At 46.6% G+C, this 27,085-nt stretch overlaps 1 protein-coding gene across 4 annotated transcripts; it reads left to right on the top strand.

The window, feature by feature from the left end:
- The first annotated feature begins 576 nt into the window (after nt 1–576).
- Nucleotides 577–26,306, top strand: SCN3B (sodium voltage-gated channel beta subunit 3). 4 transcript variants are annotated; one of them, XM_045860122.1, is made up of 8 exons: nt 591–646; nt 1,037–1,296; nt 1,626–1,705; nt 8,389–8,552; nt 11,014–11,239; nt 15,059–15,197; nt 21,942–22,022; nt 22,382–26,306. In XM_045860122.1, exons 3-7 carry the CDS (start codon nt 1,651–1,653, stop codon nt 22,003–22,005), a joined length of 648 nt encoding a protein of 215 aa, XP_045716078.1. In that variant the 5' UTR covers nt 591–646; nt 1,037–1,296; nt 1,626–1,650; the 3' UTR covers nt 22,006–22,022; nt 22,382–26,306. The 4 variants fall into 4 exon arrangements, with proteins under 4 accessions (XP_045716079.1, XP_045716078.1, XP_045716077.1 ...); XM_045860123.1 differs by lacking the exon at nt 1,037–1,296 and having other exon boundaries at nt 577–646; XM_045860121.1 differs by lacking the exon at nt 591–646 and having other exon boundaries at nt 888–1,296.
- The last annotated feature ends 779 nt before the right edge of the window (nt 26,307–27,085 follow it).

The following is a 27,085-nucleotide window of genomic DNA, read 5'->3' on the forward strand; positions in this document are numbered from 1 at the left end:
TGGGAAAGAGCAGGATGGAATAGGGGGTGGGGTGGACTGTTCTTGAATTAATCTTTCACTTCAGTTCCAGGCATTCCTAACCTGTTACTCAATTTGGGTTTAGGTTTCCTTTCCAGAAGAAGTACTGGAGCAGCTGCTGGGACGAGGGAGTCGCTAATATTTGGAAGAAGCCAAACCACAGTCTAGCTACTTTTAAACTGAATGAACGAACAAACGAATAAACAAACAAACAAACAAATAAATATGAATAGAACAAGAGGGTGTTGCTCCCACGCTCAACACCACTCTTGCACTGACCGTGGATCACCTCACTAGGTGAGGAGGTGAACAAGGGAACGCCTGACCCTCAGCCCTGCCTCACTTCTCCTAAGCAGGAATTATCTTGCGGCGTCAATGTACTCGCAACCAATTAATCAAGGCCAGACAAAGGCTAGAACGGGAGAACAGGAGGGGATGGGGCGTGGTCGGGGGGGAGGCATGGAGCCAGGAACCCTGTACATTGGAGATGACGTAATTGCCTGAAAGACATTTGCCCTTCCCCTTCCCAGAGAGGCAGGCAAAAGTCTGTGCGGGAGCAGGAGTGGGGTTGCCTGGAGGGTGTGAGCTGTGGGACCAGGTGCCCGCGTGGGGAGAGATGTGGAAAGAGGTGCGGAGATACGAAAGGGAGGCCTAGAGAGAGAGGGCCCGCAGGGAAATCTCCCGGGCAGGAGGTGTTTGCGCCGCTCCGAGCTCCGCCCCGCGCACAGCGCAGGGCTCGGAGGGGCACGCCTGCTTGGGGGTGGGGAGTGTGTGCACCAGTGGGTGGGCCCAGGGTGGTGGTGGGAGTGGAGAGCTGCCTGCGCATGTCAAGATCAACTGACCGCACACAGTCAGGGGCTCCTGGAGAAGGGCAGCTGGTCACCGGCCACCCAGGGTCGGGGCCCCGGCGAGATCCAGGGTCGAGCCCCGGGGAAGGGTCCACCCTCCTTTCAACCCCACCCCATCCCTGAGATCGCCGGCGAGACAGAAACAGCCACCTTCTTCCTGGTCCTTCCAGGCCTCCCAGGAGAGCCAAGGGCGGGTGTAGGCGGCAGAAGGGAACGAATTTTGTAGCTCCGACGGCCCTGGTGGCTTCGGGTGTGGGGGCACGCCCAGCTAAAGCAGCCCGTCAGAGCGGATGCAGCCGGCGCTCCCGCGTCTTGGTGGATCCTGGTCGGAGCGCAGCTGTTCCAAAGGGAGGTGAGGGGTGGATCAACATGGTCCCCTCCGACAGCCGGACCGCCTAGAGCCAGCCGTGCTGAGTGAGCCTTCACCGAGGTGCGAAGCTGAGAAGCCGCGTCGTAACCGGGATTTGAAATTCCGGGGTGGGCGGGGAAGGTGCTGTCCGCGGTGCTGATCCGGGTGCCCGCGGCGCGCTCGCAGGGAGCGCGCGGGTGCTGATTCTCGACCGCGAATCGAGGCGGCCTGCTAGGGCAGCTTCCAGCGGAAAGCGCAGCCCACTCGACAGCCCCGCGGAGTCTCCCCAGGCACCGGCGCGGGCCCTCCTTCCAGCCGAAAGTCGCCCCTTGGGGCAGTTCGTCCCGAAGGGTTTCCTCGAAAGCATCTGAGAGGGCGCAGTTCTTGACCGAGGGAATCTCTCTGTTTAGCCCAGGAAGCCACCTGCCTAAGAAGATGCCTGCCTTCAACAGATTGTTTCCCCTGGCTTCCTTCGTGCTCGTCTTCTGGGGTGAGTAACGGCGCCCCGCCGTGTGCGATTATCACTGCTACTCTGATAGCAGTAATAATGCTAACACTAATAACACTTACTGATGTCGTTGGTGACAAAAAGGGTCCCGGGTTGGCTTCCTCCTATGATGTCTGTCAGACGTGGAGCTGCATAGTGTTTCCTGAGAGCTGGGATTCGGAGACTGGAAAAACGCCTCCCCAACACCCCTATGTCGCTGCTTTATTCCTGAACCTCCCTGGGTGGTTGATTCTCGAACCCCTCCGCCCGTTTGCTGATTATTCCGAAGTATTTTCCCCCCTTTGCTAAAACAAAATGAGGTCACAAACCATTTTGGTTATGTCTCAGTGAGGAGTGAATTAGGAAACATTATTGAATCTTCAAGTGAATTTCTATATATTAAAAATAACTGGAGACATGGATTTTGAGATTTAAAATGCTTTAGTTATTGATCCATCAGCTTAATCTTAAGGAATGGGAGGAAAACTGGTTTAAGTCCTTTACTGCTTGTGTGAAGTAAATTAGCATCCAAGATTGCATCTTTCTTCAACCCATGCCCCCACAAACATGGGAGCTACGGTGCTTTGGTGTTTGGGGAGCTGGGTTTCTGCCTCCAAAGATGAATACACTCTTGCTTGTCTGCTTCCAGGGACTGAGGTGACTTTCTTCCTCCAAGTAAGGGAGGCTAAGGGAGCCCTGCAGCTGCAGCAATAAGGTTAAGCAGAGTGGTATCAGACATGGGCTTGGAGTGGGGTGCCTGCCTGTGCAGGGGCAGTTAATGAGGCTACATGATAATAGCTGAATATGTAGTTGAGAGAATGCTTTACTGTGTATCAGTGTATCCCTCAGTGGCTGAGTGTGTGTGCTAGTGTGTGTCTGAGCATGTTAGTATGGACATCTGAATGGACTGAAGAGGATATAGTGGGGGGGGTGGATGTCTGTGTGTAGGTAGTTGTGTAATTTTGGGTCTGTCTTGGTGTCTCTATTTAGGTCCTCAGGGGGAAAATAGGTGCTTTTCAGTTGATATATGGCTTGTACGTGATTGGAGTTACCTTCCTCCACACTATGAATTAATAACCAGTAAAATTAGAAGTAATTGTACCCATCAGCCCTATTGAAACTAAGCATGTGGAGTTATGCCCCCATGGTTGGCATGAACCCACTGTGCTTGTTCAGGGTTGGACATGCTCATGGGACCTTCCTCTTTGCCTTAACATCACTTTATCAAACCTCTAAGACTAACTCTGACTGCCAACATTATCTGGATGTTGCATGTGACCAGACATGAAGAGGCAAGCTTCCTGTTGAACAAAATGTTAGATAAGACCATCTGGAAAGAATGAGAGCAGGGGAGAAATGCCAGTCCCAAGAACAGACTCTCCGCATCTATACCCAGTGGAAGAGGCTAGACCTGCAGATGAAGCAGACACTGATCTCAGCTGCCTTAAAGATTTAAGGCTGGGATTTTCTCAGGGGAAGCTAAGACTGGGGACATGGGAGAGGAAGAGGTAGAGCAGGGTTGGGCTGAGATTTTGTAAAGCCTTTCTTCCCAAATTGTAATCTAAATTTTAGGGTCCCTGCCTGAATTCCAGTGGATGAGGAAAACATTCCACGGACCAAAGAGCTTTTGACTAGGACTTGAAAAGTTTAGATTGGCGTCTCAGCTCTGCAACTAGCTTGCTATGTGAAACCTTAGAGAATCTGGTTCCTTATGTGTGAAGTTTGGAAGTTGGTGCTGATGATATCTAACATCCTTTTCAGCTCCACACTGAATGGTACGGAAATACTTACAGAATATTATTAAAATTGGCAAAATGCTCATTCCCCTCTCTACACTCACTCTACCCCCAAAAAACACCTGTAGAAGAAGTGTGCACATTTCACCCATTGTTGCTCATTCTCAGCTTATTTGTAATCTGAACATTGGTTCAATGAACAGGAAAGATGCAGAAGCAAAAGAGGGACAGTCCAAGAAACCTGGTCATTAAATGTAAGAGAAGGGGTATGGCTTCACACATGAAATTTTGTTTCATTTGCATGTAATTTCAGTATTGGAAAGTACTTACCTTAGACAGAGCTTCCTTGCCCAAGCTGATTTTTCATATGATGCAAATATGAATACAAAGAATCTTTTACATTCTTTTACTGTCTGCATATATTGGAAAAAAGTTCCCTTATTACTTTTAATAATTCATATAATAATAATAATAATGAAAGAAACAACCCTGCACTTGCCTGGGGCTTTATAATTTACAAAATACCATTACTTTTCCAGCCATTATTTTTTTTGGTCCCCACATCAACCCTATGGGGTAGTCAGGAGAAATAGTATTATTTCTAATTCAGAGAGGAGAACATGAGCTCAGGAAGGGAAAGTACTTGCTAGAGAAGTCTTGTATCCTGATTTGAGTCTTCCAGTGCTTGTTCTAGCACTTCTCATGAACACATTGCTGCTATGCAAAATTGCCAGGTATTCATCTTCCCTCTCATTTCTTTTTTGAACCACCCTTTTTCCCCTCCCCTATGCCATTGCCTTTTCTAGGACCTCACTCATCCTTCAGCTTCTTGTTCATTCTCTACTCTGCCTCTCCTGGTCTACTATCCCAGATGTCCACTGACAGGGAGTGTTTTCCTTGCATCCCCCAGTAACCCACCTTGTATCCTGCTCTTTCAAGGCTCTGCTAAGTGACTAGCTAATCTGACAGACCAAGTCATTACAGGGTATTAATGTCTGCAAGTAACTTTATTTGTTACTCCTTTTAGGAAGTGTTTATATCCCAATCAAAGCATCTATTATCTTAGTGCAAATGGGAAGCATTCTAGAGCAAGCTCAGGCGGGGCAATATAGCAGTGTCCAGAGAAGAGAAAGATTTGGGGGTGTTAGAGGAGTTTATTCAATATGCATTACTATTTACTTCATAATAGATGGATGCTATTCCTCAGTTAAATAAAATCATCATAGATATGTCAGTCTTCCTTTTCATAAGTTTCCTTATTGTTTAATGCTATGGAAATTGAAAAGGAGACCAAAGGTCAAGTGATTCATCCAGATTATTCCAGGAACTTGTTATATACAGTGAGCAATGTGGGTGGAACACCCGCCATTCCCATACTGCACCATGCACGGTCTTTTCTTGGACACCTAGGGGAGTTCAAAGAAAGAGAAGTGGGGTATCCTGGAGATTCATGGGCTGGAGAACCAGACTCACCTCTTGATGGAAGGGGCAGCCAGTCATGGTGCAAAGGGCAGGCAAACAGGCGAGAGGACTTCGAGGCCACTTTGCAGAATACTGCCCAGGGCTTCATGAGGGGAGTCTCTGGGCTGCTAACCTTCAGAGAGCAGGGATTGGTGGGGCGTGCTCTCTGAAGGAAGCTGGGATAACCGCTCCCTCAGGGGCAACACAGGGCAAAGTGGGGCCACCACACCATGTTCTCCACTCCAGCTGCCCATGTTCTGCCTTCCTCCTTTAACTTTAAATGAACTAACTGTGCTCCTGTTTAGGGCCAACTCATCTTTTTTTTCCACTAGAGCACATCACCTCTCACTTACTCAAGGATGTTAATACACCAGACTATTCCTTTTCAAACCCCAGCAGCTCCACTACCACCTCCATCTAAGCAAGACCATTGAACGTCTCTCAGGCTGATCTCTGTACCAGCCTCTTAACTGTTATTTTTGCTCTTACCCTTCACTTCCTTGCCTCTTTAATTTATTCTCAACATAGCAGTCAGGTCATGCAATCTTCTGTAAATCAGATCAGTCATTCTTCCACTTAGAGCCCTCTAGTCTCCCCCTGTCACTCCAAGCAAGAGCCTAAGTTCTAACCACGGTCTACAAGCCCCGCTGTGATCTGGCCCTGGCTGTGTCTCCTGCCTCATCTCCTCCTAGCCTCACCTTGTTCCCTGAACTTTATTGTGCTCTTCGCTTTCCACAAACACACCCTCACCTAGGCCCCTACGCCCCGCTGTCCTCCGTTTGGCAAACCTTCACACAGGTAGCCACATACCTTGCTCCCTTGTTTCTTGCCCTCAGCACCTGCTTGCTTTGCCCTTCTCAATGAGGCAGTCTCCAATGATCTTATGAACTCTCTCTCTCCTCCATTCTGTTTTGTTTCATCTCACAGCACCTACTACAGTTTGAAGTTGCTTATTCTCTCTCTGTCTCCACTCTAATGTTGGCTCCATGAGAGCAGAGATGGCTGGCTTCTGTTCCCTGCTGTATTCTCAATGCTGGCACACAGTAAGCACTCAATATACCTGCTGAGTAGTGACCAAATTAATGAAGGGTAAAACAACATTAATGAGTGATATTGGTATAAAGCACACTTCTACAAATTATTCTATAGAATTCTCATGAAAAATCTATTAGATAAATATTATTTTCAAACCCAGTCCTTCAGTTGCCAAATACCATCTTCATCTTGCCTCTGTAGTTCTGACCAGACAATCCTTGGGACATTTTTCTATTCTGCATTCCAAGCCATCATAATTGAACTAACTTATCTTCACCACATCTCACTAAATGTGAGTACACACCCTTTACATCTCTATGCACTCCCAAACTTATGAATATACCACACCTCCTTTTTCTTTCTTCCCTTTTTTTAACCAGGCCTGTAATCACGGCTTCAAGTTCATCACAGACCAGTTCTCCTGAGACATGTGCCCATTAAAGGGATGACCCACACGCAGAAGCAAGAGAGCCTCTTACTGACTGTGTTAGACTTTATGTTAGGGCCACTTGTTTATAGACTTTGTGTTTCAAAGTGAAATTTTTTGCCTTCTTAGTCAGTGAAATATGATATTTCATTTTTTATTCAAAGTTAATTGATCAGTCTCATTTTAAGCTCTAAATAAAGCTTTCCTCTGTTTTAAATTTTATTTATTTATTTATTTACTTACTTATAGGGGAAGAGAGGGAGAAAGAGAGGGAGAGAAACATTGATGTTAGAGAGAAACATTGATTTCTCTCTTGCACACACCTCTCACATGTGCTTCTTGCACATACCATGACTGGAGACAAAACCCACAGCCTAGGCTTGTGCCTGACCAGGAATTGAACTTATGATCCTTGGCTTTTCAGGACAGCACCCAACTAAGCCACAGTGGTCAGGGTGCTTTCCTCTGCTTTTAGAAATAACTGTCTGCCAGTAGAGGAGCAAACTGACTATTTACAGTGGACTAGTTTTCAAATGTCAAGGATGTGTGTTGTTTTACAGTTTTAGGGGCTCTGTCTTTATTACGAATTCCTGAGAAGGCAGCATCAGATGGGGCCTCAGAGGTCTTGATACAGGAACCCTTGGTGGTCCCCTCACTTTTGAATCTTCTGTGCAGTGAAGTGCAAACTCTCTTACCAAATAGTTTTTTTGCACTGGTGAACAGCTTCAGCTCCAGAAAATTCTTTTTTTTTTTTTTAATTGAGCTAAACTTAATTTCTTGTAACATTTGGACAGAATCTATTTTATCTTCCACAGAGGAGCCTTCAAATATTTGAAGACAAGTAAGTTCCGTGTCTAGGCTGAGTACCCCATGTCCTCCCACCTGCTCCTCACCAGGCCGGGACCCCAGACCCTCTCTACCCTGCTGCCCTCTGGGCATGACCTCTGAGCATGCCCTCGTTGACCCCCTACTTTTGCAATGGTAGACACCCTAGACTGGTCCTAAAGGTCTGATGTGCTCTGCACAGGGCAGAGAAACGGCTTCCCCTTCTTTCTCACATTTCACCTGCTCATGCCGCCATGTGTGCACTGGCCTTGCTGCCAGCTACAGCCCATCATGGACTCACCCTGGATCCGAAGTCTCATGTACTGGCCTTTTCCTTTGGGCTATACATTTCTAGAGGCAGAAACTGTGAGTCCAGACCTCCACACGGTATGCAAGTGTCCCCAAGTTCTCCAAGTGTTTAAATTTGTCTTTCTCTACTTCTGCTTAAAGCTGTTCTCCAGTCTTGTGGCCAGTCAGCTCACCACTTTCCTCCTAGCTGCCCCATCTGCCACCATGCATAAGAGTTACCCACACTTTTCTTAACACACAGATATCATTACAGTTCTCCAAGGCTTTGAAACACTTGACCCCTCACACTGTGAAGCACATGCAGTGGTCTGCGCAACATGAGTCTTTTCCACCTGAGGTCCCAGCATCCTTCCCTTTCTCCCTCTCCAGACTCAGCAGGAATCACTTCCCCTCCTCCGGGCCAAGCAGCCACTAGTCTGTCACTCACCAGGGCCTGGTTTAGGGACACTTAGGAATATGTGTTCCCTGCTGGATCACAGCTGTCTGCAGGGCCCAACTAGTGTTTGCTTCTCTCTGTATCTCTGCCGGGCACCAGCCAGGCACAGAGCAGATTCAGTCAGTGGTGCTGGCTGGATGACGAGTGCGTGGCTGGTCAGCAGAAGGACGGATGCAGCCCTGTCTCCCACCCAGATCAGATGCCTTCGAGGGCAGGGCTCAGTGTGCGCTGCATCTCATCCCCACTGCTTCCTGGGAGATATCACCCCTGCCTCCTGATCCCCCTCATTGCCTGTTGTGAGCATGCACACTCTGGGAGCACAGGGACAGGTACACACCCCTGTACGTGGTAATTTCAAGCTTATCTCACGATCCTTCCTCCTCTGTCCCTTCTCTCCCTCTTGTTCTCCATCGCCCCCCTACCCACATCCCTTCCCTGCTGCCCGGCCTCTCTGCAGCCAGTGTGTGCTTCCCCGTGTGTGTGGAGGTGCCCTCGGAGACTGAGGCCGTCCAGGGCAACCCCATGAAGCTGCGCTGCATCTCCTGCATGAAGCGGGAGGAAGTGGAGGCCACCACGGTGGTGGAGTGGTTCTACAGGCCCGAGGGCGGCAAAGACTTCCTGGTATGTCTCATTGTGACTCTGGTCTCTGTGCTGTGGGCGCAGCTCCCAAGAGGCTAGAAACTGAGGATCCAACAAACACCGGTCCTTCCTCCTCAAGGCTTGGGCAGCTCCTCGGAGGAGAGCTGGCAGCCGGCAGCCAGCAGCCTTTGCTCACCCCAGCTTCTGAGAAAGGATGCTCGGCCTGCTGCTGGCAGTCCTGGTCACAGTCCCGGGCACACCAGGAGAGGAAGAAAGAGACAAATCATACTCAAAGCCTACTGTGTGCTACTCACTTGACTAGGCACTTTGCAGGGTTTTCATTTAATCTTCTACAGTGTCGTATTGGATGGATTAAACTAGTAGAAAAATTTAATGTTGTGGCCTGATCCAGACCGCCCATGAACCCTCGGAGGGGACCAGCTCCAAGTGTCAAGTCCGAGGCCAGGGCTTTCAGATGTCCTCATGACTGATGAGCCTGCCTCTGCCTCTCTGGTCCTTGTCCTCTCACTCGCTACCCCCATGGCGCTGAGCATCATTGTATAAGAGAGCACAGGTTAGCTCACTGAACTCCCTGCCCCAGTAAAATGAGAACTACAGGGATGGCTAAGGCTGGTCCTCAGCTGGTACATGCAGTGCAGCCACATCGGTGGGTAAAATGTTTACATAGTTCTGTGGTGGGTGCTGCCTGCACCAAAACACCCAGGCACCCCCCCTTCCCATTGGGAACCCCTAAACCTACTTATCACCTGGAAATGAAAGAAGCAGTGCCTGACAGAGCCGGGAGCCTCCCAGACTCTGCTCCTGTGCTGGCCAAAGTCAGTTCTAACTGATTGGGGCCAGTGCCAAAATAGTTGTGCTAAACGTGGACTGCCACCCTGGGGACAACCATTATTCACACTTCTACTGTCTGTGGAGCCAGGCTGCCTGGGTGCATAACTGTTAGCTTTGGATGTCCTTGGACAGATTGGTTAACCTCTTTGTGACTCCGTTTACTCATCTCTAAAACAGGGCTATAACCCACAGCTACATGATAGAGTTGTTACCAGGAATCATGAGCTTTAATTTTTAGTGCATTTGGGATAGTTCTAGAATATAGGAAGCACTATATAAGTGTCTGCTAAAGAAAAATATATGTATCAATGAGGCAACTGGGGCTCAAAAAAGTTAAGGCAGGAAGAGAGCTTCTGGTTGAACCGGGACGTCGGACAGCTGACACAAGCCCTTTGTTACTGCACGACCCCATGTTCTTGGAGGCAAGCTCCCTCCACGAGACTTTTCAAGGAAACAGCATCAAGTGAAGCTGGGTTTCACATGCTCTTTTGCCAAGCTTTCCTCAAGTGCAAGTCAGAGCTGCCACTAGGCTGTATGTGCCACCTGAGGTAGGTTTGCTCCAATCAGGCGCCAAAAGTAGAACAAGCAGACCTCTCAGTGCTTGGCTCAGGGTTGGCTGTGACTGAGGCCAGTGCCCAGGTTTTGAGAACCTGGATGTCTTGGCCAGATGCAAAGGCGCCCCTGGGACTCAGGCCTGACCATGGGCCAGCTGCCTATTCTGCTTCCAGGCCTGCCCAAGCTGAGGAGAGTCTCCCAAGGAGGAAGGGAAACATTTAAAATGGTGCTGCAAACACAGAGTAATGCTAATAGAAATTTTGTGATGATGGTGATGTTCCATATTCCTGCTGTCCAGTATCCCCTAGCTGCATGTGGCTATTAAGCACTTAAAATGTGGATAGTGCAACTGAGAAACCAAATTTTAAATTTTATTAACTTTCTAGTAATTTAAAAGTTAATATAAGTAGCCACATGTGGCAGGTAGACACTAGAATGGATAGCACAGCTATACAGAGAAAAGGTGTGTCGGAAGGTGAAAGTGTTTGAGAAAAGAATTTTAGAGACCACATTGCACTTACAATAAGCCCAAAGCAAAAACCCTGATGTGGGCCTCAGCCGGTAGCTCTCTGCTTCCCTGGGATACTCCTCTGTGGCCTGGCCCAGACTGGCCACACCCTCTCACAGGGGTCTAGCTCAGAGTGTCAAGCTTGAGGCCAGGGCTTTCAGATGTCTTCATGACTAATGAGCCTGCCTCTCTCGGTCTCGACATCTTGTCCTCTTGCTGGCTGACCTCATGACACAACTCTCTTTCTTGTTCTTTCTATCCCCTCCCAGTCTTTTGTCTCTCTTAGTCCACCACCCCCACTCCCCACTCTGGTCTCCTGTATGCTTCTCTCACCTCCTGTGCTTTCTCTCCTTGCACAGGACCTTATGTCCTGATACCTGTTTGTCTTTGCCCATCTTCCCAGTCTTTGCTCTCACCCTCCTCCCTCTAAGACTTCTCATCCTACCCCCACATTCTGGAGCTCCTTGTGACATCGTCCCCTTTCCTCCTGTGCTGCACAGGCGAGCTTCTCTCCTCTGGTCTTGCCCTAGCCCTGCTCTCTTGCCCCATCTTCCCTCAGGGCCTTACCCTCTGCTTCTCTCCCTGCAGATTTACGAGTATCGGAATGGCCACCAGGAGGTGGAGAGCCCCTTCCTAGGGCGCCTGCAGTGGAATGGGAGCAAGGACTTGCAGGATGTGTCCATCACTGTGCTCAATGTCACCCTGAATGACTCGGGTCTCTACACCTGCAACGTGTCCCGGGAGTTTGAGTTTGAGGGTCATCGCCCCTTTGTGAAGACCACACGGCTAATCCCCCTCCGAGTCACCGAGGAGGGTGAGGCTGGGGCATGGGGTCTCCAGGGTTCCTTGCTCCTGGGGGAGGATGAGCAGAGGGTTTCCACACAGACAAGACCCTTATAGAGTACAACACCTGTGTATTTTGGAGTGGTGATTTTTAAAAATGTCACCATTGACTTGTCTCCCTTTAGTGGCCAGGATGCAGACTGCCCAACCAGCCTTTCCTCAAGCAGAAGGGCTTGGTGATGGAGCAGATGACAAATGACCTCGTCCTAGTCCCCTGACTCTCCTCCCTAGAGACAGAGGACAGCCTCCTCAAAGCCTGAAGCTGCCAAATCAGCTCCGGCATCTTCTCTGGCCTGACTCAGTGGCCTCAGAGAAACACGCCCTCCCACGCCTAAGCCGTGTATACGTACCTCCAAACCAGCATTGCTCCGACTTTAGTGAGCCTCAACATCCCCGCAGGACTTCTACAACCCAGCCTTTCTGACTCTGCAGGTGGAGCCTGAGTGTGTCTAACAGGGTGCTGGGGGTGCTTCCACGGCAGGGGCCACACCGCGAGAACCCCTGCTCTAGCCAGAGGCTGACGGTTTTTGTTGGCAGTCTCTCTGCACAGCGATTGCACGGGCAGCCCCGTTCCCATTGTGGCATCTCTCATACATAACCTCATTCTCTGCTGGGAGAAGGAGAAACATCGATAGCTCTCTAGTTTGTAATTTAAAATCTTCAGCTTCCCCCCCCAGCAAGTTCCTGGTTATGGTGGGAAGCCCTTTCGTCAACCTGACTCCCAACGGCTCTGTTGTGACTCCCATTCAGAAATGGGGCAGGGAGTGCTTAGAAGCCCCCATGCACTGTTTTTGCTCTGCTCTCCACAGGGCTCCGAGCCCCTTGCAAATGTGCCTTTCACATGTCAGAGTAGCGATAAGTGCATCATGCGTTAGCTGATTCCCTTTCACTTAGCCTCTCTCATTCTATTTCCAGCACATTCTCAGCATTACTGCAACCCCAAGATGCAGTGTGGTGAACAGGCAAAAGGTGTGGGATGTGAAAGAAAGAAGAGGTCAAATTAATGATAGGCCTTTTCCTAGGAAGGGGTCCCAAGAACTCCAGCTCCTGGGCCACACATTTAGTTTTTGTCATGTTTTGTGATAAAATTCATGCAGCAAACTTGGATGCAAACGACAGAAGTCATGATTTAGGCGAGATGACTAAAACACAAAGTAGGTGGATTCGGAAAGTGCAGAAGGACTCTCAGGCCACTTGTATCTAGGCGTGAGGAGCCACTCCATCCCCTGCCCCGCCCCCATCTCCTCTTGGGTAAAATGAAGAGGCTGGACTGCAAGCTAAGGCATTTTTCTGTTCACAAGTTCCATTATCCTCTTCTGTTTACACACCAGTCATCCCCAGGGAAGGGCGCCTGGTGCCCTCTATTGTTACCACCAGGAACTGTTGGCTGATGACTGCCAGAAACTCAGAAGGGGCCAGTCTCCACCTCCTGCTCTCTCAGGATTTTGCCTCCAGGGACCCTTGTGAAGCCGATGGAAAGAATGGCCAAGCTGAGCCAGTGCACGCCAGGCACCAGAGCAAGGTTCGAGTAAAAATAGAAGGAAAACAAGTTTACTGTCAGCCACAGTGCCTCCTGGGCTGTTTGGGCTGGGAGGAAGCATGGCTCCCCACTGAATCCAGGAGTTGTGGGGCTTTCTCTCTGCACCACTCTTAGAGGTTGGGGTGTGTCTGGCAAAGGCAAGTTGAAATGACTCCTTAGCTGAGTGCAGGGTGCCAAGCCGGTGCAGCTGGGAGAACAGAGCACTGGAAGAAGGGCCTTGCTGAAGGACAGGAAGTGAATTGGCACCAGATGCAATCCAGGTCTCTCACCTATCAGGCTAGCTCTGTCTCCACTGCATCTTTTCCTGCCATTGACAGCCTAGCTCCTGCCACTTGCGTTTGCTTCCTTCTTTTTCCTCTGTGACCTCCAGGCAGTCCTCCGACCCCATGCTGACCCTCACTGCTCTCTTCAATCGCTCAGAGCTCGGCACCCCACTGTGGGCTCCGCCCCCTCTCCTCGTGCCTGTGCCCTGACTGTCTTCCTGGTGCTCTCTGTTCAAGCTGGCCTCATCCTGCTCTAGGTTCCCACCTCTTAACTGTAAGACTGAAATCTGAGGCCCCTGCATCTAGAGGTGACTGAACATACTGAGGACAGCTTCCTGTGGTACTATTTCTGGGCTCCCACATTTACAAAGGGCAAATGTGCTTCCAGCTGAGCACACCACCACCTGGCCACTGCAGGCCTGTGAGAAGACATTGGTGTCTGCTGCATTCTCCTGAGCCTCCTGGGCCTCAGGCCGTGTCTATGGCCTCTGGCTCCAGTTAGGAAACCTGGAGGGCCCTGGAGCTAAAGGTCATGACTGGCTGGCTGCCTGTGCTTTTAAAAAGCAGAGTGTTGCCGGTGACCTGGGCTGTATGAGCAAAAGGCCAGGAGTCTAATTGGCTGGTGGGAGCTGGCAGGAGTAGGCATGGCTGCAGCCTTACTTGCCACGAGGAAGGAGTATGTGTCAGGACATTTGCCATGCATCATGTTTTAATTCTCATTTTCATTGGTCATGAAACAAAAAAGCAATATTTATATTTATTCAACAAACACTTATGGAATATTTTGAATATTCTAGGATTAGACAATATGTCGATAGTTCAGAAATGAGATGTCCTCAGTAAGCATGCAGTCTCTAGAGAAGAGAGATCAACACATCACAATATAGCCCAAGAAGTGTTACAGTGGATGGATGCACGAGGTACCTGAGGACGGATGTGAACAACTGCATGAGGCACTGAGGAAGGTTTCCCAATAGCGGGAGCTTCCATGGAGTCTAACAGAGTGATCAGGAGACCAAAAAACAGGAGGGAATGTTGGGACGGAGGTAGCACTGCGATGTGAAATACAGTCTGGGAAGAGGGAAGAGGAAGAAGAAATGTCCACAGATTACAAGAGACCACAATGTGTACATGAAGAGAAGTTTTGCTGGGCAACTGAATGGAAATTAGACAAGAAAGGCTGGATTGTGTGTGGCCTTGCAAGCTGTGTTAATAGAAACTGGGCTTTGTTCCGAGGGTGGGATGGAACACTGAAGGGAACCGTAGGCTCAGATCTGTGCTTCACAGGCAGAACTTTGAGGGCGGTCTGGTTCCCACATGGAACCCTCCAGTACTCACTTCTGTTTGGGTTTATGAGCTGGGGAAGCCCACATTTCTGATCCAGACTTGTAGAGAGCATGTCCACGTCATGGGGTGGGCTGACTGCATGGGCCCTGGACACGTGTCCATCATTCTATTCCTAGAGACACCACCTCCTCCACCCTGAGCTCAGACGATAGACCAGGTTGAACTGAGTGAGACATATTCCTTACATCTGTGTAGACATTTAAATTTCACAAATTAGTCTTCAATCCATTAGGTAATGTAATAGTGTAAATTATTATTGTCACCTTGTAAATTAGGAAACTGAGTCTCAAATAAAGGATATGATTATTCACAGACCTCTGTGAATAGTAAGCAGCAAGACTGGGACCCCGCTCTAGATATCTCCCCTGATTCTAGGACTCCGTCCACTGCTTTACAACTTCTTCTGCACCCCCATCGCTCTCGCTCACCCCTCCCTTCAAACTCCTGATGAAAGTCAATAGGAAAGCCAGCAGATAGGATAGTCAGAGGGCATGAAATTCCTTTGACATCCTCTTGAGGTCCTTTAGACCCAGTGTGCATTGAAGCCACACTCCAAAGAGGCTCCACATAACTCTGACCTCAGTGACAGCCCTGGGTGTACTGGACATGCACATTCTGAGCCTCCTCCCCACTCTTGCAGCTGGAGAGGACTTCACCTCTGTCGTCTCGGAAATCATGATGTACATCCTGCTGGTCTTCCTCACCTTGTGGCTGCTCATTGAGATGGTATACTGTTACCGGAAGGTCTCAAAGGCTGAAGAGGCAGCTCAAGAGAATGCGTAAGTCCAAAGGTGCCAAGATGATAACAATGGGGAGCGCCTTTCCCAGGCTTGTTCTCACAGGCAAAATGCTAGCTAAGCAATTTACATGGTCATCTACTTTCCTTGCAACAATCTTTGAGGTATCAGCATCAATATATTCATTTTACAGGTGAGAAAACCAAGCTTGGGAGGGTTTGCCCAAGGCCAGGGAAAGAGGGAGAGCGAGGTTTGAATTCAGGCCTGCTAGGTCTTGGCCTGAACCTTTAACCACTAATGTAGAGCTTATCAGCTGCCACCGATCCCCATAAAATGAGCACTGTTATGACTGTTAACACAGATGCTGGAGCAGACTTCTCGAGGGTAAGGGGCTCACAGAGGCTGCACAGGTGATGAGAGGGATTTGAGCCTTAGCCTCTCCATTCCTGACGACCACACTCTCAGGTCGCCTGCGCTGCTCGGAACAACAGGTTCTTCCTCCAGACCTTGGCAGCTCCCAGGCATGCAGAGGAGGGGTCTCATTTCCCAGTGTGCAGACGACACCTTGCTGCTTCTGTCGAGGCCCTCATCACTGAGGAGTGAGCTTGTGTGGGCAGTAATGGTGTCTGAGGGGTTAGGAGACCATGCTGGCCTGATAATTGGGGAAGAGGAAAGACAGAAAAGAACCCTCACAGATTTACAAGGCTAGCAACTTTGCTGAGGTAATAACCTAAAACCCCACAGGCTATTATCATCTAGAAATGCTGGAAAAAATAAAGCATAATTGCATGATATCTGTGATCTTAATGAAGAAAAAATGACAGCTGACCAGATATGGGGATAGAAAGCATTGCTCTGCTGGGGGAGGCTGTTGCCCCTGGTGAGAGGGGGGCTTGGATTTTAGTGCTTGGACAGGAAGTGCCCACATGTGGACAGGGAGTCCCCAGGCTTGGACAGAAAGTGCCTACAGCCAGGCCTACACAGGAAACAGAGCTCGGACTGGGGCCCTCAGGAGATCTGGCATCCTCAGAGAGTGAGAGCTCACACCAAGGATAGATAAGAAAATAATCAGTCTACCAACCCAGGGAAAAACCAAAGAAACTCATGTATCTTGGCCTAAGTCCAAGGAGAAAAAAATAAAAGATTCTTGAGAATTAGTAACCACAAGCCTGCTCTCACAATGTTTGGGGTTTAAATTCATACGACCCAGATGATCCAGCAACCTCACAGCGGAGAACTTCAATCACTTTAAAAAAAGAGTCCCCAGACAGTGATAGCCATGTAGAAGCAAGTGAAGAACCGTTCTGCGGAGCCCATCCTGAGCTGAGGTTGAACAGGACTCCCCAGGCAAAGCAATGCTGAGTCTGATTTCACAGTCTGATTCAAATTAAAAGACAGAGCAGTAAACCATGCAACATGAGCATGAGGCAGGATTAAACCCAAGAAACTTCAGGCACAAGAAGAACCTAATAGAATATAGAAAGTAAGTTTGTTTAAAAGAGCTGAAACAATAAAAGAAGGAACCAAAAGCATAAGAATAAATTGCTAAGAAAACAGAACAGGCAGATTTGAATAGAAATTAAAAAACATTGGAAATGGAAAGTACAGGCGGGAGGTACAAGAAGGCCCTGTAGAGCTGTACTGAACCGGCCCCTCCCTAGGCAGCAGTTACTCCTGGGAGACAACTGAGGGCTGAATTGCTGCTTCTGAACAACAAACAAAAGAAAGAGACCCAGCTGGGAAGACTGGGAACAGGAGGGAGCCCCGTGGGGACTTTCTGGGCCAAAGGAGCAGGGAGTGAGCGCTATTGTCTACGTACCAATCCACTTCCTTTGGGCAGGTAGGAGTTCTGTGACCCACCTGCAAGACCCCCTACATTTCTGGGAGCAAGCGGAAACAACAGGGCTTCCCAACAAGCACCTGGCCTCCCTTTGGGGAGCCACTCCAGCCATGTAAGCCAGTGATTCAGGCAGTGGAAGCCCAGCCTGACTCCAGTGGGCTTCCCAAACCCACTGGGCACATACAAAGCCACTCTCTGTTCAACAAGCAAGGGAGAGCTTGTATAAAAAAGGCAGGGAGCCACAGGAGCTTGGGCACTGCAGGAGTGCTCCAGGGCCAGGTGCCCCTGAGTGCCATGGTTTACTCCCCCCACCTCTGTAGAGGGCTTACAGGGCTCTATCCAAGTGGTCTGGCCTACCTGCAAGGTCACTGCAGTGCATACTGGCACCCATCACTGAAGCCCATTTGGGCTCTTGAGCAAAGGGAGCAACTAGAATCAACAAGACAACACTACGTGCTCCCAGCCTCCCCACCTGGACACTTTAAGCACCCAGTTGGCCCCAACCAGCCTGGCAGAATCTCCAACCTCCTGGCACACAGCCTACACAGGGGCTGCTTTTCCAAGGCTTGGAGAGATAGCTGTTTTGTCTAATTCATATAAACAAATAGAAAGTCAAACAAAATGATAAGACAGAAGAATATTTCTCAAATGAAGGAACAAGAAAAATTTCCAGAAAGAAACCCTAAGAAAATCGGGGATAAGTAATTTGCCTGATAAAGAATTATAAGAAACTTGAGCATGGACTAGAAGAATTTAGGGAGGACTTCAAGAAAGAGTTAGAAAGTACAATAAAGAACTGAGAAGAGCTGAATGAGAGAAGATATTCACCAGTGACACATCCAATACGGGGTTAACATCCAACACACAGGGTGAGGCAGACATAGGTTTAAAGTTGTTTGAGTGGAAAATAATACAATAATTAATAAATAATAAGAGTAAACTGTTTTTTGCATACTTACAACTGTAAACCTATTTTTGCCCCACCCTGTGTATAAAGAACTCACACAACTTAACACCAAAAAAAAGAAACTATTCAATTTGAAAATGAGCAAAGGATGTGGACAGATATTTCTCCGAAGAGGACATACAGACAGCCCATAGACATATATGACAAGATGCTCAACATCACTAATTGTCAGAGAGATGCAAATTAAAACCACAGTGAGATATCACCTCTCACCTGTCAGAATAGCTATCATACATATATCAAGAAACAACAAGTGCTGGTGAGGATGTGGAGAAAAGGGAACCCTCGTGCACTGTTGGGATTGTAAATCATTGCAGCCACAATGGAGGGTCTTCAAAAAATTAAAAATTATAGGTGCCATTCAAACCATCAATTCCACTTCTGGGTATTTATAAAAAATAACCCCCACCCCCCAAACCCATTGACTCAAAGATATATGCACCCTATGTTCATTGTAGCATTACCAGTAATAGCCAAGATATGGAAGCAGCCTGGATGACCATCAACAGATGAATGGGTAAAGAAATTATATCATATATAATGGAATATTATTCAGCAATAAAAACAATTAAATCTTGCCATTTGTGACAATATGGATGGACCTAGAGAGTATTACATTAAGTGAAATAATTCAGACTGATTAAGTCAAATACCATATGATGTCACTTATGACATATGTGGAATATAAAAAACAAATGAATAAACAAAACAAAACAGAAAAGACCTATACCTATAGAAGATATACATAGATATGTATTTTTGCCAAAGGGAATGGTGGTGGGGGAATGGGAATAAAAATAAATGAAATTAAAATAAATAGCGACAACATTAAGTGCTAGCAAAAAGGAGAATACGAATAAGAAGAGAAGATCTTGTTGGTGTGGCTCAGTGGATTGAGCGCCAACCTGCGAACCAAAGGGTCGTAGGTTCAATTCCCAGTCAGGGCACGTGCCTGGGTTTTAGGCCAGATCCCCAGTCGGGGGCGCCCAAGAGGCAACCACACATTGATGCTTCTCTCTCTCTCTTACTCTCTCCCTTTCTCTAAAAATAAATAAATAAAATCTTTTTTAAAAAAGTAAAAGAAACTGGAGTTCAGTGAGGGCAAGTGACATTGCCAAGGTCACCATGAAGTGGGCACCGTCCATCTCCCGGTCAGGTTCTCCAGGCTTCACATGGCCCCTCCAGGGGATTTAAAGCAGCAGCTTTTCCTGGATAGTGATTGACGGTGGCGACTCATCAACACGGGAAAGTAGTCAGACCTGGCCTTTCTCCAGCTTCCTCCTAAACCACACCCAGCCTAGGGGCTTTTCTGCCCCACCTGCTCTGATCTACCAAGTTGTCTGGAATCCTCAGCCTTAAAAAAAAAAATTATTTATTTGCAACTGAAGTCCCTAGGGCCTGAGAGGCCAGTGTCTGTCTCTCCACAGTGACAGGGCATAGAGGGTGGTCGGTAAGTGCTTGGTGTTGTTGGGAAGCGGTAAGAAAAGATGGAGCAGCCTGGAGAGCAGTGAAGGCTTGGGCCTCCAGGTCTGGCAGGAAGTACCAAAAAGTGTATTTATATGTACTCATATATACAGTCAATAAAATTTAAGACTCAATGGATTGGCTCACCAGATAGATAACCAGAAGATAAATGTAAAGGTGTTACACAGAATGAAGACTAGAGCTATAAAAAGATGAATTATCACAAAGAAACCTGAAGAAAAAAGTGAGAAAAATCCATTAAAACAGAACAGGGAAAAAGGAGAAGCACTACTCAGACATGTGGCTAAGGCGAGGCAGGACTCTTCAGACTTAGGAAGCACAGCACGTCCTGAGCGGGGTAAACACACATGAATCTAGACCTAAATGGCAGGTATCTTTAAACTGATAGATGGCAGCTACCAAGCCAACCTACAGCAATTATCGTTTGTGGGTTACAGCTTCAGAAGAATTGCCTATAATATCAAAGACATGTCAAGGGCACTCTCCCTGTTTCTCTTCAATATTATATTGGAGATCCTAGGCCATGGGCTAAAAGAAAAAAGTAGCAATTGGAAGGAAACAAACTAAATTATCATTATTCATACCCACTATGATTCCCTGCATAAAAAAATCTAAGGGAATATAGAGTCAGCAAACTATTGGAACTAGCAAGAATATTCCACAAGTTTGTTGATATAAATAAAAATATAAAAATCACCCATATTCCAGTCAGAAAAATTTAGAAAAGCATTGCCATATTTAAAGCATTAAAATCTGTTCAATTATTAATGCATTCCTCTTTTTTAAAAAAAATATTTATTTTTTAGAGAAAGGGGAAGGGAATGAGAAAGAGAGGGAGAGAAACTTCAATATGTGGTTGCCCCTTGCGTGCCCCCAAATGGGGACCCAGCCTGCAACACAGGCATGTGCCCTGACTGGGAATCGAACCGTGAACTCTTTGGTTCTCAGACCTGTGCTCAATCCACTAAGCCACACCAGCCAGGTGTTTGATTATAATAGCAACAAATACTCTCCAGAACCTGGGGATAAATTTGATAAAAATGTACCAAGACTTTTAAGGACAAAATTTTACTGAAGGACTTAAAAGCCTTAAATGGAGAATAAAACATTACTGTTATGAACAGCAGTTCTCTCCAAAATTAATCTGAAAATTAAATTAAATTCCAATTAAAATATTTATTGAATGGTTCAAGGAACTAGAAAGCTAAAAATAAAAGTCACATGGAAGGCCAAAGGGCCAAAGTTAGTCCAAACCAAGGGGCAGCCAGGTAGTAAATATTTTAGGCTACACAGAGTCTCTTGCATATTATCTTTGATTTTGCTCCTTTGCTTGCAACCTTTTAAACAAGTAACAACCATTCTTAGCCCATGGGCCATAGTTTGCTGATTTCAAAGAAAGAACAGTAAGTTTGGAGGAAGTGGCTGGTAGGGCTTTTTCCTATCGGATGTGAAGATTCCTTATAACACCATCAGAGTAAGGAGTCTGTGATACATATGCAGGCATATGACACAGGCAAACAGAATAAGACAGAGAGCCCTCAAATACGTTAATACATATATAAACACTAGTGTGTGGCAGACATGGCAGTGCAGTCACTGAAGGAAGGATGAACTGTTTGATCAGTGGTATGGGGGACAAGTCCCTGCCCATGTAGAAAAGAAATTACATCCTCTCTCTCTCACACCACCCAGAATACATTGTGAGTGGACTTAAAACAAAGTAAAATGCACAACTTAAAAGTTCTATTAAGGGAATATAAGAGAATATTTTTATCCCCTTGGAATCAAGAGGACTTCTTCAAACACAAAGCAAAAGAGGAAAAATGGTCATTGTGATTATACTATACACAAGGGTGGGCAAAAGTGGGTAAATAATACAATGATTAATAAGTAATAATGCAAGAATTGTGTTTTACATACTCACAACTATGAGCCTGCTTATGCCAACCCCTGTATGTCAAAATTAATTTTTCACTATAAGATCCCTAAGCAAAGTTTAGAGATAAATAGACTGGAAGAAGATATTTTCAAGATATGAAATCAAGGAGAAAAAGGCTATCTAAGAAGAAAAAATAGTAAAGCAAATGAAAAAATTATAGAAGTAGAAACCAAAATAGCCTGTAAACTTATAAAAGGATGTTCAACTTCACCAGTAATCAAGGAAGTGAACATTAAGGCAACTATAAAATATAATTTCACCTATCAGGTAGGTCAACATTTTAATGTAGCAATACTACCTCCTGAGAACAATGTGGATAAATGAGCAGTCTGCTGGTGGAAGTAAAACACAAAGAAACACACAAACAAAAAACTCCTATTATTCTAGTCCCCTGAAAGGGCCATTCTAGTTTCCTGTTGGGAAACCCAGCCGGCAGGAAATGCAGAGCTGTCTCACAGACATCCTTGCTCCTGTGCCCTTGCTTCTTCCCTTTCCTTGCGCCCCCACCTCTGGGTACAAAGGTACTGATTCTCTTCCCCATTTGTCCTCCCGCAGGTCTGACTACCTTGCCATCCCATCAGAGAACAAAGAGAACTCTGTGGTGCCAGTAGAGGAATAGAAGGGGTGTGACTCGAGGTGATGTACAGGAGAGGGGAGGGGAAGATGGATAAGGATGGCAGGTTGTGCAAGTGACAAGTGACCCTTTATCAAGTGACTTTAAATTTAACCCCTTAGATTAATTTCTACCCTACCCAAATTCCCACCCTCAGGACCATTCTTTAAGTTGATGCCAAATTGCAAGCTCTGTGTGATGTCAAGCCTTCAGAAGGTGAATTGCTTTGGCCTGAGTGTTGGGGCAACTTGAACTCCTTACCTGTAGTAACAAAGGCATAGTAATCCCTCCCGCCCTTTGTAAGGATCATGGATTTGGTCAGAGTCTTTGGCTCAGCTGGGCTGGACTGGAAGTTCTCAGTGAGTTGTTTTATCATTGACAGGTGACTGGAGCCCTGAGGGACCGGACACCCCAGGTGTGGTGATGTCCACAGCCTCAGGAGGCGCAGCAGAGGCCACATTGCTTCCCTTCGTGCATTCACCCTTTAGTTTACACATCACACCTCCACTCACCACTGACCCCCTAACTGCATCTGACCTCGACACACCTGAGGACTTTGCCAGAATGGAGGAACCAACATTTCTACACAGACTCAACCTCTCCTCATCCTAGCTTTTGAGCAAGCAGCATCCATGTCCCCTGGACTTCTCCTCTGTGCTCCAAATGACTTTGTACAAGTGCTGGAGGTGACATGCGCCTCTGTCCGTTGCTGTCTGGAACTGGCTCATTCTCTGCTATTGCAAGTGAATGGATCTTTTTAGTGGAAGAAAGCAGGAGTGATTAGGTTAAACCAAAAGAGTGTCATGAGGTAGAATGTTTTGACATCAGTTTTTCCAAGGCCTTGAAAACCTTACTAGAGTGTCAGAGCAAAACATGCTTTTCTAGGTTCTCTACTGATAGAAAGTTCGTTCAGCATGGACTAAAATGTTCTCTGGAGCTTGGTACTCCAGGGCTAGAACTCATTAGGTTTCTAAGGCCTGGGTAAGTTTCTGTCCTTCAGGAAGCCAAGGACAAGAGACTCAGGAGGGATTCAGTAATTTAAGTGGCTATTGAAATTCACACAACACATTCACGATCCTATTGGTATGTATCTTCCCCTACCCAAAGTGAACACAGCACTTGAGATGGCTGGGAAGCATTGTTTCCCTGAGGGCACTGGAGCTGAAATTCCAAAGTTTTTCCTTGCAGAATCTTGTGGGTATTATTACTCAAGGCACAGGAGTCAGCTGAAGCTCAGAGATCAACTGGACTTCAGAGGATAAACTAGAGCAGATACAAGCCTTAGATGCTTCCCAGGTTAAACTTCCTAAAATGGGTAATTTTGGTTTTGAAGACTTTGAAATTAAGATTGGCTATGGCCATGCCTCTTCCACAAGTATACATTGAGTGGATTGCCTGGCTGAGGTTAACTCTGATTCTGGTAGCTAGAAGTTGGCTGAAAAGGCAGAGAGAAAGACATGAAGTAGACTTGAAGAACTTCCTCAGTGAAAGGATTTGTGAGGCTGGAACATCCTGCAGAAGAAAGCATCTTGGAATGATATTTATGAAACCGGGATGATAAACAAATGAATGAAGTAATAGGGGAGGGATGGGCTAGGTAGCTTCATAATAGTTTACCTGTGAACCCATAATGTCCAGGGTTTGTTTGTTTGTTTGTTTGTTTTTACTAGATTTTGGGAGGGCAGATGAACACTAGATATTAGTCAAAATCTCATGTTTCATTTTGATTGACTGATTTGGTTAAGCAATGACATCCTTCAGCACTTAGTGATGAGATGGAGAAGGGTGCTTTAAGAAATATAAGATGAAAGGGACTGGGATTTGATGAAGGAGAGGTCCCTTAGATCTGGAGGAAATTATGGGGGAACATCATATTCCACTGGCTTTGGGCTTGATCTGACAAACTCATTTTTTCATCTCTTCCATCCCTGGGGAAGTACTTAAATATGTCCTTGTTCACATCTTGAAGAAAATACTCTCAATAAATTCAAGGCCCCTCTCCTTGGTAATTTCCCAAAGAATCTCTCAGGGGACAGCAGATAGAGGTTTCTGATTCTACAGTTGGGAAGATAGGGCTGACTAACTGAGGTCTTCCTGGCCACGGGGCAGCTTGACCACAGAGCTGGTGGCAGAAGCAAGCTCCTTACTTACAACACCATTTTCCTCTTGGTTCCAGTGGACCATGCATCTACCTTGTACTCAAGAAATAGGCACGACTGCTTTCTTTTCTTAAAAAAAAAATAACAACAAACTCAAATGTTTCCTGGGTGCTTTTAATAAAGCTGAATGATACCTATTATTTAAAAAAATTCATCCTTTATAAGTAATCTTCCCTATTTTCATTTTTTAATTTCTCGACTCGTTTCATCCTTAATACTTTCATTAGAACTATGTGGTTTACAAAGCATTTTCACTTCAAGTATCTTATTTCTTCCCCACAACTAGCCCTGTGAGATAGATATTACTGATACTCATGTTACAAATGAAGAAACAGAGGCAAAGGAGCTTTATCATACCCTAAAGTCATGCAGTTTGCAACTGGAGAGCTGGAACCCAGGCCTTCTCACTCCCAGCCCACTTCTCTTTACTCTTAGATCATAGTTGCTTCCTTTCCTCTCATTTTTTAACTTGCGTCTTATCTTTGCCTCTCTTGCTGTCCTGAGATATTCATCATCTCCTCTCACCCCAAATCCCACTCAACTCCTTCTCTACTACTTTGCTTCTTGGCAGATACTAGAAATGTGCTTTTAGAGTCCGTCTCATTTTGATTTTACCTTTATAGTTGGTATGCATGTCACTTTCTCCTTAATTGCAATTAAACTTCCTGGGAGACTTGATCTTGACTATAAATCTGCAAGGTACTGTGATCACCAGCCTACTTCAAATCCTCCCCCACTCCATTTCTCCCCACATTCCCACAGGGGACCCAGACTCAATGTGCATTGTTCTGGAAGCTTTATCTGCATGCTGTTCTTATTAAAGGGCTTAGAAATGTTCTCAAGGGCTATTATCACTTTAGGAGCCCAATCTATTGTCTTGGTGCTGGATACTTCCCATGACTGATCCTCAACAACAGTTCTCTAAAGGCCAAGCTAGGCTGGGTCTCATTGTCTCTTTCCTACTGCTTAACAGCCATGAACTTGATTGCTCAATTCAGTTGACCCCATAAGCACTCTGACCTAGTGACCTCTACTGTTAGCCCAGTCTGGTACATCACAGTCCCAACCCTGTGTGGAAACACCTTGATAGTCAGTGCCTGTCCCCACCCCAACCTTCATTTCCAGTCTGTTTAAAAAGCATTGTTCTTTATAGTTTTTCTATCCCCACTTACACACTCAGATTTCTGATTCTCTGAGTTTCTGGTTTCTCCTTAGCCACACTAGAAATGTTAGTAGGAAAGGAAATTTTCAAAGCAGGAATATGCTGGAAACATGTGCAGAGCAGTAAATGGTTCAAAGACAGCAGCCCCACCCCCAAAACTACTGGATCCAATTGGAAAACACACTGTCCCAGTTTGTGAGCCCACCCAACATACACCAGAGGGCAAGGCTATGTGCTGTAAACTGCTTCTTTGCAGGAAGCAGCAGCAAGAGCTAGACACACTTCAGATACATATACCCTGGTTCCCCTTTCTCAAGTTAACACAGAAATGAAATAGAACAAACAAAAGAAGCCTTCCTCTTACTACCTTTTATAAATGAAAGATCTTTAATGCCATATATTCATCTAATCCCTGCAAACATATGTGAATAGTGTCTGCTGTGGTCATCACTCTGGTCGCCCATTCATCCCACACTGCAGCACCCATTGTGTCTAGCACCCACCTACACCCTCAGTGTGCCCACAGTTTTGGATTTGAAAAATATCCTCATGCAAGACTTTCCTAATTTCTGAAACTCTACTCCGGTGAGTAACTCATGTTCAGTTTCCCCCTTATTGAGTTTATAGTAGGGCCCAGTAGACAAGTACTTGAAACAAGTCTGAGCTACTTATCAGACTCCAACCCCATCACAGGCCAGCTAAGCCTCAAAGCCGGTAACTCGGGGAGTCAGAAATGCACGATGGGGGAGACTACTGAGGAACAAGAGTTCGGTTTGTGAAACTCCGTCAAACACAAGTAGCAAACTTAATTTCTCAGCTGGTGGGACTCATATTCATGCCATCACCTTCACAGCGCTTTTTCTTGATGTTGCACAGCCAATATTTTTCTGAACATTGGAAGGGTTGCTAAGCACCCAAGCTTTCAATAACTTCACGCTGGTTATGTAGTGTTTTCCAGAAAACTCCCTATTTGTGTCAATAAAGTGTCTTGAACACCAGCTGCTCTGGCTTCCCTCTACTACCATACAGCATGTGTGTGTTAAATGTGCTCTGGCCCTTCAGACCTCCCAGCCGCATCAATTCCTCAACTCACAGCCAGTGCATGTATGCCCACAGGATAAACAATAGAATTAGTGACCTAGAATTAACTGTATGATAAACATGTCACCTGGCCTCTTGTGTCCCCTTTTCTTTCCTGCCCCAATACAAAGGAATCCAAGAGTCACTTGAGTTCCCACCTGCCTGACATCAAATAAGTTTCTTACCCGGTGGCAAAGGGCTGACTGCAAGGGACACCTAGTGACAGGAGGGGCTGAACGCCCTTACCCGTGTCTGCAAATGGCCATAAAGCAAGGCTGGCTCCCCGTGCCCATCTTCCGGAAGTGCCAAGGCCCCAAGGGGGAAAGTTCAAGGAACTGTCATCAGGATTCAACCACAGCCCACAGTGCTCTCCTACGATGTCAAAAGTGATGATTAACAATGAAGTAAAAAATGACCTTAGTGTGGTGCCAGCCACTATACTAAGAAACACACACACACATTTTGTATTATCTCTAAAAAACTGAGGTTTGGAGTAATGAATGGGTGACACAGCTGGCAAATAGTGACAATACAGTTAGTACTCGGGTCTGATTCCAAAACTTCTAGCCCATCCCACTTTATCAGGCTGCCTCCCTGCCCTGGGCAGAAAGTCCTCAAAGTTGGGAGGATCTTGAGGCTGGGAGGACAGCTGTGCAGACGGGTGTAAGGGAGCCTCCCCACAAAT

This window comes from Phyllostomus hastatus, unplaced genomic scaffold (assembly GCF_019186645.2).
Source record: "Phyllostomus hastatus isolate PE091 unplaced genomic scaffold, TTU_PhHast_1.1 phas_scaffold_193, whole genome shotgun sequence".
Classification (NCBI taxonomy): domain Eukaryota; kingdom Metazoa; phylum Chordata; class Mammalia; order Chiroptera; family Phyllostomidae; genus Phyllostomus; species Phyllostomus hastatus.

What these genes read in the sequence shown, in the direction of transcription:
- SCN3B (XM_045860123.1), top strand. Translation starts at nt 1,651, where the DNA reads ATGCCTGCCTTCAACAGATTGTTTCCCCTGGCTTCCTTCGTGCTCGTC. An exon ending in AGGGCGGCAAAGACTTCCTG is followed by an intron (nt 8,553 to 11,013) that starts GTATGTCTCATT and finishes CTCTCCCTGCAG; the next exon opens with ATTTACGAGTATCGGAATGG. An exon ending in CCTCCGAGTCACCGAGGAGG is followed by an intron (nt 11,240 to 15,058) that starts GTGAGGCTGGGG and finishes CCACTCTTGCAG; the next exon opens with CTGGAGAGGACTTCACCTCT.